Here is an 11307-nt window from a genome sequence, read left to right as displayed (position 1 = left end):
TCCCTTCTTTACTGTGACCAGCAGGGAAGACCAGCGTCAAATTTGCAGGCTGACTCTAGGAATTCAACAGGCTATTACTGCAGGTATTTTGAGTATGCACTTTATCCATGAGTTCATCTTAATCCTATTTTCCCATTTCCCTGACTTCTTCATCTAGATTTCTTTTTTTGTCTTCACCCATTTTGAAGGCACCTCTTTAGGTTGTTTACATCATGGGGGGGAGGGGTAGTTATTGAAAATAGCGGTAGTTATCTTTTAGCATACATATGATTGTGGGTCTTTTTTTATTATTAATATTTTAAATCCTACTATTACATATATAAAAGTCCGTATTGCAGGATGTCTGGGGAAAAATACAAAAAGCTCTTATTTCTCTGGGCCAGAAAGCAAGCAGGATCAATCCTAACCAGCAACTGCGGCCTCCCGGTCATAGTTACACATGTGTTTTGCTCATTTGTATTACCTGAGAGGCCAAGTAAATGAATTCAGAATTCTGCGAACAGTTTCTCGTTCTTTGAGAGGGACTGTATACAAGCACACTTCCTTCTTCAAACTCTTTAGTAGCCATCTCCACTGTCCTCTCGTAGGCTCACTTATAAGGGCTTACTAACGAGAAGCAGAGGTTTGGCTCCTGGTTCGCAGGTTTCACTAGCGGCTGATGAGGGCACTGGTGTGAAGTGTTGAATTGAACTAGACAAAGTTAAGTTCTGAACGGAAGGTGGAACGGTACTCAGTGTGGAGTATTTACTAAGAATCTCAGCTGGTTTCCCCTAAATTAGATACGTGTCTAACAGCCCACGGCCTGTTCGCAGAAAGGGCGGAAAGACAAAATCACGCCTCGGATCGGGATTGAGTCACTCGCGCAACAACCCAGAACTAGCTTCATTCTCAAAGGGTGTCCTTGTTTCCGCAGCAACCGCCCGGTAGCGCCCCCCTTGACCCCGCCCCTAAGCCTTTCCCGCCAAAGGCCGTTAACGCCGCAGAGCATGGTGGGACAAAGCTGTAGGCTAGGTTTCACCGGATCCTTTCAGGCGCCAAACTGCTTTAAAAGCAACTGAGTCCTGGGGAAATTAACTATCCATTACTATACTATAGGGTTTAATAACCTCTTTGACAAAGACTGTGTACTTAATTTTCACCAAACTAGTGGTCACTCCGTTAGCAAATCACTCCGCAAATTGGAAACACGAGGGACTTTTTTCCTCTTGGCGCGGAGGGTGACGTCGCGCGTGCGTGAGCGTACTCTTGCGCCGCACCCGTTACGCTTTTGCGCGTGCGTCCTGAGGTCGAATAGCAGCTTCCAGCCGCTTTTCTTCCTCCCTGCCCCCTGTATCCGTGCGCCGAGCCGATAAAGGCGCCATTTTGGAGGGGCCGCGGGAGACGTGGTGTAGCTGCGAGCTCGCTCTGCCGTGCGCTAGGCTTGGTGGGAAGGCCTGTTCTCGAGTCCGCGCTTTTCGTGTCCGCCATGTCGGGAGGTGGTGTTATTCGTGGCCCGGCAGGGAACAACGATTGCCGCATCTACGTGGGCAACTTACCTCCAGACATCCGAACCAAGGACATTGAGGACGTGTTTTACAAATACGGTGCTATCCGCGACATTGATCTCAAGAATCGCCGCGGAGGACCGCCCTTCGCCTTCGTTGAGTTCGAGGACCCACGGTGAGGCGGCCTGGGGGGCTTGCAGCCTTGAGGAGATAGGTTAGAGCCGCCGGGGCAGGCTCTTAAGGCCTCCCATAGAGAACGGGGAGGGAGGACGGGGGGGGGGGCAAAACGAAGTCGCCCCGACTGGAGGCGAGTATGGAGCCGAGTCGGCGCGGCCTCCTTGGCTTGGACGCAGGAGGGTCCCCAGAGCCGACTCGCTGGCTCGGGGCGGGAAACTGAGGTGCGGAGGGCTGGTGTAGTGGTCGGGAGCCTGGCGTGCTGCTAGGTGGGGGAGGGGCCGTGCCTATTATGCGGCGCATGTGGGCTCCTGCACACGGGGCGCGCATGTGCAGGGGGCCGCTCGCTCCCGACTGAGCTAGCTGCTTCCTGGGATCTTTTTTCTTAACTCCCTCGCTTTCTGTGATCACGCAGAGACGCGGAAGACGCAGTGTACGGTCGCGATGGCTATGATTACGATGGATACCGTCTGCGGGTGGAGTTTCCTCGAAGCGGACGTGGTACTGGCCGAGGAGGCGGCGGGGGTGGAGGTGGTGGCGCTCCCCGAGGCCGCTACGGCCCGCCATCCAGGCGGTCTGAGAACAGAGTGGTTGTCTCTGGTGAGTGTACTGCTCCAGTGGGTTGATAAGAAGGGACAGAAACCGCTTTAAAATTTTATTTGCGTGACTAGTTTGACAAAAGCAAATTTTAACTCTAGGTCTTAAATTACTTTAGACTCTGGAATGATCCGTGCAGATTTATCAGTTTGGGTTGTGGTGCCTAGAACAAGGAGATCCTACTTTTCAATTAATTTTGGACTCTAAATGTCAGGATCTTAACCTGTCTTTGATTAGGACCTTAAACCCTATCAAACGTGAAGTTTAGGCTAATGGTGGTGGACGATTGCTTTTTCAGGACTGCCTCCAAGTGGAAGCTGGCAGGATTTGAAGGATCACATGCGTGAAGCAGGTGATGTATGTTATGCTGATGTTTACCGAGATGGCACTGGTGTCGTGGAGTTTGTACGGAAAGAAGATATGACCTATGCAGTTCGAAAACTGGATAACACTAAGTTTAGATCGCATGAGGTAGGTTATACATTTATTTTTTTCTTTGACCAGAATTGGATACAGTGGTCTTAACAGTGGAATTTGAAGGTAAGATTCAGGCAAGGGTTGTCCAAGTAAAGCAAGTAAAATGCCAGATTCTGGTTTTAGTTAATTGTATTCATTCAGCATGCCTGAAGACAGGTGAAAGCTTAGATCTTTCAATCGAAAGTTCTGTCTATTCAATAGGGAGAAACTGCCTACATCCGGGTTAAAGTTGATGGGCCCAGAAGTCCAAGTTATGGAAGATCTCGATCTCGAAGCCGTAGTCGTAGCAGAAGCCGTAGCAGAAGCAACAGCAGGAGTCGCAGTTACTCCCCAAGGAGAAGCAGAGGATCACCACGCTATTCTCCCCGTCATAGCAGATCTCGCTCTCGTACATAAGATGATTGGTGACACTTTTTGTAGAACCCATGTTGTATACAGTTTTCCTTTACTCAGTACAATCTTTTCATTTTATAATTCAAACTGTTTTGTTCAGAATGGGCTAAAGTGTTGAATTGCATTTTGTGTAATATCCCCCTTGCTCCTAACATCTACATTCCCCTCATGTCTGGCAAATTGTATTAAGTGATGTCATAGACAGGATTGTTTAAATTTAGTTAACTCTCCGTGCTCTTCCGACTGTGATATTGTGTAAATGTCTATTCTGCTATGGTTTGTGTGAACTGGGATGTTGGGGGTGTTTGTGGTTACCTTGGGGAAGTTCTTATGTTTATCTTGCTTTTCATGTGTCTTTCTGTAGACATATCTGAAGAGATGGATTAAGAATGCTTTGGATTAAGGATTGTGGAGCACATTTCAATCATTTTAGGATTGTCAAAAGGAGGATTGAGGAGGATCAGATCAATAATGGAGGCAATGGTATGACTCCAAGTGCTATTGTCACAGATGAAATTGGCAGTATTGACCTTATACTAAAAGGCTAGGGTTAAAAACGATTATATACATCTACCTTAAAACACTTGCAAACATCTTAAGCAGTTATTGTTAGCTACAATTGCTTGACTCTTTAACCCTTGGCAATTGTGGCAAAATTACATTGCCCATTTTGTAACAATTTATCTTGCTCCCTCCCCCTTTTTTTTCTGTTTGTTTTAATAGGGACTAATGTGGGAAGAACTGGCTAATTTGTCACAGTGCTTAGTTACAACTGTTAATGTGTGACCTGCTGTTGGTGTACATGTGGGTACAGGGTGTCTTTAATTCCAACCAGATAGAGTATAATATCAATACTGCTAAATCTGCATGTCCTCTGTGTGACTGATAAGAGCGTTGCTATTTCATTTTTTTAAGACAAAATGAAAGCAAAATAGAGAATTCCAACATATTGATGTAGATAATCTAGTGGGGATATTTTTAAGTCTCGCTTTCCCCTTCAAACTAATATAAATTGACTTATGTTTAAAACACTTTAATTTACAATTGCAGGTGGGAGCATTAGACCTAGTTTAGACTTAGGTGGGTAGCAGTACCAGTAAACTTTTCAACTACATAACTTTTTGCAACCACAAAACCTGTAATACGCTGTACAGTAACAAGTGTTGGCATTATCAGTTGAACTGTAAATATGAAGTGCTTCTTCCAATTAGTCTCTATGATGATTAAGTTTCTAAAATTTATCTGAACACCATTCAGAAACTTGTTTTGGGGAATTTGATAGTTATTGATGTACATCTGTTAAACTGATGACAGACATAACTCATCATTCCCCAGAAACCTTTTTTGATTACAGTATCTAACATTTTGCCTCCTCTTTTTTGGTTTTGCTGGTTATAAAGGTTTGGATTGGAGAGGGCTCACTGGATCCCAATCCTTGGAGCTGGATCATTGGATTCAAATCATAATGTGGATAGGATAGGGAGGATGAATTACAAGGATTCATGGAGCGGGATCAGATTACCAGGAACATAGGAGTGGATTCCTGCCCCAACCAAACCGCATTCGTGTGGATTTTTTTTTATTCAACTTAATTGGCTATTCCAAAGATTTTTTTTTTCCTATTTTTGACGATTGGAGCCCTTAAGATGCACGATGGAATTGTGTTTTGCAATTTTTGGTAAAAGGAGCAAAACGAGGACCTGGAGATATACGCTGGAGCAATCTCCTTGGAAGGATTCAGCACGAGTAGATGGTAAACATTTAAAGGGGAAAGGGGGGTTTGTTTAAAATAGTAAATCAGTAAGTCACTTCTAAATTTAAAGAAAACAAAATTGGAGTTGAAGAATAAGTAGGTTTCCAATTGGCTATTGCCGTTTTTCTTTGAAAAAATAAACGTTTTTTAAAAAACTATGCATGGTTGTCCTTTTTCCTCTTCATGTAATATTTTAACTGGGTGACTATTAGTTAAAACTTTAAGATTCTGACTTGTTTATGTTTTAGTAAATTAAAGGTTCTTGAAAGGCAATCTTAGTTGCTATTAGCTATATTGTTAATGGAAAAAAGATTTAAAGCACTTGTGTATGCAGTATGGTGAGGTAATCTAGTTTCTCATAAGCTCTCCTACTCTGATTAAAAGTGATTTTTAAAAAGTTATAAATGCTATTTATTTCTTATCATCTAGACAATACTTTTGTGCCAAAAATGACTGGTAAATGTTAGCTTGGAGAGATTAGACTCTCAGGGTCTCAGTGTAACTCATTTCAGAAATTACATTTTCTATTTGACAGAACATTGGAAGATAGCTCATTTGAATAAATCATTGCTACTAAAAAGCTGGGTAATCTAATAGAATTTAGCCTTGAAACTCCCCAACCATAAGGTTATTCTACAGCCAAAATACACCAACTTAGTAATATCTCATCTATTTGTTTTTGTATCTTTTCCCCTTGATCCTTGGTGCTAAATTTTCAGCTGGGCAGAGGGCATATGACATAACAGGCTAGTTATAACCATCAAACAGACCACTCTTAGCACCCTAAAGAGATAACTAAGCATCTCCCCTTGGGTGCTCAGTAAAATGAGCAGTAATGGTGTGGGGGAGGTCTCTAGAGAGATTTGCATGAATCACCTAAAACTAGCACATGTAAATGAACTTTGTAGAATATCAATGAGAAGTAAGTCTATTAAGTTTTAGAATCTAGGATTTGTTCCACTTGGCATAGTTTCACTAAGGGAACAACTCTAGTTTTCATGCAAGAATTTAAAGTGTAGAAGCAGAATGACATAAAGCTCAGTTCTGTTCCTTGTAAAAATTTTTTAAGAGCACTGCCATTTTTAAAAGACTAATTTTACAGAAGATAGAGCCAAATTAAACATCAGTTCATTTTTGTGCATTGTGGAAAAAGGCCCAAATTAAGGTTGGCTGAAAGATGTGCTGTATACAAAAAGTGGTACACACTTCAGATTGAAGTGAGATAGAAATAATCTGATACACAACCATGTTTGAAAACAATTCACTCACAAAAGGTAGAAGGGCACAGGTTTGCAATTAAAGACCATGTAGCTTCAATCTGATGAAAGACGTAGACATAGTCTTAGAGGACTATAAAGCTACCTGGATTAGCAGCTGTTACAAGAAAGTGATACTCAAGATCAACTTTACCCCCAATTTTTTTCCTTATGTCCCTTAAGAGTTGTAGGGAGCCTATAATTAGTTTGTTATTTTCTAGTCAAGGAAAAACTTAAGTCTCTGAGAAGCAGTTATTTCTTATAACATCAGATTGACTAAGCCACCTTGCTGTTCTGCCCATATCCTCCAGGAAATGAAAGGTAAGAAACCCATTTTCTAATTGCTACTTGCTTGGGACCTGGGTTTTTAGCTTAAAAATGACTTTATAAAAAATATATTAGAATGTGAACAGGCTCTCCTTAAGATGCTTTCTAAGTTAAACTCATTTCCCTCATTGGCAGTGCTTCAAAGTTCAATATGATTTCTAGAATCAAGATCCTCAGCTTTGTTTTTGAAATATACCTTGCTCGTTAGACCTGGTGTATATTTTCAAGTATTGTGGATATGAACTTCTGTACCTTTTGCTTTGTTTGTGAAGTTGCAATAAGTTAATGTATGTATTTACCATAACTAGTATTAAAAGGAGAGAACCTTTATAGGCTGAAGTTCTGTTGTAACAGCCATCGTTTGATTTATAATTATGATACAGAGGACGTGCAAAGGCAGAAAAAGGTTTACAATCTCTTATCCAAAAAAGTCCAACCAGATTTTTTAGTTGAATTGTAAAAACCTGACCAGATAACCTCCATTTTTTCACTTAGTGTGATGAAACTGTCATGAAGAAATAATTGGTCAGTCTTACTAATTATTCACCAGTTTGCAAGTGTGATAACAGGCTTTATGTACCATGTCTGAATGTAAAGTGCAAACGTTTCTGAATCCCAAATACCTCTCACATGAAGAGTTTGGATAAGGGATTGTAGAACTAGAGAGACAGAGGGCTAAAGCTTTTGTATAATTTTGGACCTGTGTTAATTGGATCCTTTATAGAGATGTATGTAAGTTACTCATTTTTTAAAGGCTGAAATAGCTACAAGAAAAGTATGACTCGCATTTCTAATTCTTCTGTGGTGGATTCACAGCAATTGTACTCCATGGTGGGAATACTTAGATATCTGTAATGGATATAGCCAAATAATTCTCTACATTTGGACTAATTTTCAGTACTTTATTTACAGGATCATTGACCAATCTAATTTAGGAAAAGCTGGGGTTGGCATGAAGTAAAGAGATGATAAGGAAATACCGTGTCTGTTGTGATTGTCTTGAATAAATAGTAAATTCTGCTGCAAAACCTTTTTGCTTTAAATACAGGCTCAAGAAAGTAGAGTGCTGCAACAGCCCACACCCCTGTGGTTTACAGTTTTGCAGGTGTTTGCTAACTTCCAAAGCTGCACCTGATAATCCCAAAGGTGGTGGTGTACAGGGGTCATGGGAAGACTTCTTGTTACAAAAATTACTTGGTTTTTTGGTAGTACACAGCACATAAGCTGAATAAATACTGTCACAGAAGTTAATGTAGGCAGAAGTAACCTCAAACATTTTGATAGGTGCCTAGCTGTGTTGCTGAGGAAAGAATAGTTATGCTTTTGCATGAGGTTTATGCAAAACCCATAGTTCACAGTGGATATTTTTTCTACTAAGTACAAAGGAGTTTCACAGTTACCAGATAGAAATGTATCTTCACTCCTGTTACCATACAACTTGAATGGTATTTAATAGTTTTTAATAGAACTATCAATATGAATATAGAAATTTAGAGCTATGATCATCCCCAACAGACCGAACAAATTCGTAGGAATGCCTCATATTTTAAGTGATGTGTTTTGCAATGTTCTATTAAACTCCCTTGTTTTGAGTAAAGGATACAACAAGTCATTTAGTCACTAGAGGGAGCTATAATGCTAAGCAATCAGAAAATCCCTACTGTACAGTATCCTTAACAGCAATGTGGAAATTACGGTTTTGTTTTGTTTTTAAGGTTTATTTACGCATACAGAACTGAAGTACAGGCCAGAGGGTGGTGGTGGAGGTTGAGAGGATTCACCAGAGAGAATGGGGAGCAGATTGATGAAGTACACTGCTGAGGGAAGTACAGGAGAGGTCTGCCACACCATCCCTGGCCAGGATTAAACGTGCTGTAGTTAGTGTCATAGTACTGTGCTTTCACCCATTGTACCACCAGGGAGTGCCTTAACTTCTACCCATGCCAACATTAGTTTTGGTAAGTTTATTCCTGTAAATTCACCTTTTCTCATGTTGAGCAAAATACCTTTTATCTTTTGGACCCATTTTGATTTTTAATTGAACATGGGTACTAAACTTCTGGGGCTTGGTAGGAAACATGTTAGATAAGAATCTGCATTTTTCCTGCATAGTTGTCAGTCTCCAGGTATGGGATATTAAAGCCAGGAGTATAAGAAATGGGTATAAGAGTAGATGTGCAGCAAAAACAACTTGAAATAAAATTGGTTATGTTCTAGAAAAACTGATTTTGCTTTCAGAGACCTTTTTGTAGTTTCTACAGTGAAAGTTTCTGGAGTGACACATCGAGGTATTACTAGGACTTTTAATGATAGTTTGTCTTGCGATCCTGTTGACTATATTTTTCTGTTTTCTAGACCTTAAGTAGGCACAGTATCTTGTGGTCAAAAAGTTAATACATGGTTCACTCGACACGTTTAATGTCGTAATAAGCTGAAAATTGTTGGGAATTGATGCTCAATTGAGCTTTTGCCATTTCCTCAACCTTTTCCCCCAACTTTACATTATTAAAACACAAACATGCAAGCTTGTCTTATTTAAATTGTTAATAAGAATAGTAAACTTTTAGGCCCATTTGGTGATGGCTTTCTTAGTCAAGAAAATGGGTTCAGTTTTCATTTGTTTTAAAACATTAGGAACCTGGGAAGGATAATAGTGTAGATAAATCTTTCAGGAGAGGAAGTAGACACAAATGACCCAGAATGCCAAACATTTTAGGTAGAAAGCTAGGCCAAAGAAAATAATAGCCTTGCAGCAAATTGGGTTGTGTATTAAAGTGTATTGTAGATCATCTGTACTTGACCTTAAAAATCTAAGCTCTGGTATCTTAACTTTTGAAGAGGCGCTGGGAAGCCAGAACTACAGAAAAAAAATAAAATTTGAGACAATTTTTGCAGAAGAGAAAGACTGAATTTGAAGATAAGTGTTAAAGTGCCAGACGGCATGGCAGAATACTGTTCCTCAGGAGTTAAGTTTAGGGTAAACTCAAGTTGCAGCAGTTAGGTTTAGTACATAGGAATGAACTTGCCCAATCAAAAGAATCTACAACCTTTAAATAGGATTTTCTTTTACTTAATTTCTTTTGAAAATTCCTAGAAATTTGAGTTACGACAGCTAGATAAGGTCAATATGAAGCTAACAAATCTATTGGTAGCTTCCATCCAAGTCCAATTCTCTACCAGCTACTGTTGCTGAAATGACCTTTCTGAAGTAAAATTCTCGTCATTTCCCACTAAAATTTGAAATGTTGCCTTAAGGTGAGGTCCTAACCTGGCCCTCAGTCTAATTTTGTAATCAAATCGAACTCTGTCTCATATTCAACAAAGTGGCACTTCCCATCACTTCTTGCTTTGGGTCCTACTGTTTTTCTCCTGTATTGTCCTTCAGCTTCCTTTAGAAAAGTATAATTCAAATAAATGTATTACCACCCGACATAATCACTCTTGTGTGTACACTTGTGTGTACCTTTAGTATATCACCAAGCTCATTCAACATCCATTTACCTCAACTTTCTCAGTTTGTGAAATTTTACTTCCTGAGAACCAAGACTTGTCTGTCAGAGTCACTAAACTTAGTTAAATAAGCATTCTTGGTTGTTCCTCAGTGTTCCTACAGATTATTTCTACTGTACCTGAAAACATTAAATTGACCTTATGTCTCATGTAATAGGTCATAACCACAATGCTGGGTACTGAGTGGACACAGGTAATTTATTCATGAGTTGCTTTGCAAAAGAAACCAGAGCATTTGAATTATGTATTCCGTTCTGAATTTTGAATAAATAACCAATGAATATAGGTCTTGAATTTTTCTATTTGTTGGTTATGAGTTTATAGTTATCTAGAAGATATTAAAACTTTCAGTTCTATGGCTTATGTTTTTTTTTTTTGAGATTTAAAATTTTCAAATTACTAAATTAATGACATCCACATCTTAAGACTAGGAAAGTAAAATGACTAGCAGGACAGTAGAGCTAAAATGACTTCTTTGCAAGGTGTTGAGTTATCTGACACTAAAAACATTTCTTAACCATGGTGCCATTTGTGCCTATGGCTTGAGTTAGAATTGTTTACTTGCTAGATAGAATTCAAGATGTTCTTTCCATCTGCTGTGCCTCCAAATTAATTACTGGATTTATTTATTTATTTATTTTTAGTCCTTTCCCTTCTAGTTTCCATCCTTAATATCAAGTTTGACCTTCCTAACATAACTCCCCAAATTGGAATCAAGAGTGGGTTATTGTTTACTTTTCTAACTTAACCGCTGTCTCAGGCACATCTTTCCCTGCTGCTCTGTTTGATCTGGAATTACCATCATTTTTTGAACTATTTTTTGGTCTGTTTTCACTTTTCTCCTTCCTCACCCTATTTTAAGTTACCCTTCCTCAAATCCCGATCATCCTCAAGTTAAAGTTCACTCCTAAAACAATAAAATGCAAGCTGCCTAATCTCTGTAATAGCTCTCTCTTAAGTGGTGTACTTAATCTCAATTTATCTTAGTACAGCGTTGTGTTTTGTGTTTATACCTCAAAGAATTTTTGTAATATTTGTATTTTCTAATTAGCCAGATGCACTGCTGACATAGTAAATGTTGATTGGCAAGACAAGAACTCAGTATTCTGTGGATAAATTAATGGAGAAAATAGTTTTAATCCTAACATTACATCAAATAATTCCTCAAATGTGAAGCTAGGAAATTAAATCTAAGTGCTAGCCTAAGCCATGCATAATTGGGAAAGTAAATGTTTCCAAAATCAGTCTTGCAGAGCCAAAGTTTTGTTGTGAATTTTGAGTATACATCCATCAAAAATTGATGTCTTTGTTTCTGAAAAGACAGACAAAGCAATTC

The 11307-nt window shown here is 39.5% G+C and overlaps 1 protein-coding gene across 2 annotated transcripts; it reads left to right on the top strand.

The window, feature by feature from the left end:
- The first annotated feature begins 1258 nt into the window (after positions 1-1258).
- SRSF1 (serine/arginine-rich splicing factor 1) lies at positions 1259-5036 on the top strand. 2 transcript variants are annotated; one of them, XR_193525.2, is made up of 4 exons: positions 1259-1659; positions 2074-2258; positions 2554-3608; positions 4526-5036. XR_193525.2 is itself a non-coding variant. In XM_004684408.2 (4 exons), the coding sequence occupies exons 1-4, from the start codon at positions 1466-1468 to the stop codon at positions 3126-3128; spliced, it is 747 nt and encodes a 248-aa protein (XP_004684465.1). In that variant the 5' UTR covers positions 1259-1465; the 3' UTR covers positions 3129-5036. The 2 variants fall into 2 exon arrangements, 1 of the variants encoding a protein (XP_004684465.1); XM_004684408.2 differs by having other exon boundaries at positions 2554-2726; positions 2934-5036.
- The last annotated feature ends 6271 nt before the right edge of the window (positions 5037-11307 follow it).

The sequence above is a fragment of the Condylura cristata genome, unplaced genomic scaffold (genome assembly GCF_000260355.1).
Source record: "Condylura cristata isolate star-nosed mole 26May11 unplaced genomic scaffold, ConCri1.0 scaffold00017, whole genome shotgun sequence".
NCBI lineage: Eukaryota > Metazoa > Chordata > Mammalia > Eulipotyphla > Talpidae > Condylura > Condylura cristata.
This window is presented reverse-complemented; position numbering and strand designations above follow the sequence as displayed.

What these genes read in the sequence shown, in the direction of transcription:
- SRSF1 (XM_004684408.2), top strand. Translation starts at nt 1,466, where the DNA reads ATGTCGGGAGGTGGTGTTATTCGTGGCCCGGCAGGGAACAACGATTGC. An exon ending in GAACAGAGTGGTTGTCTCTG is followed by an intron (nt 2,259 to 2,553) that starts GTGAGTGTACTG and finishes TTGCTTTTTCAG; the next exon opens with GACTGCCTCCAAGTGGAAGC. An exon ending in CTAAGTTTAGATCGCATGAG is followed by an intron (nt 2,727 to 2,933) that starts GTAGGTTATACA and finishes TCTATTCAATAG; the next exon opens with GGAGAAACTGCCTACATCCG.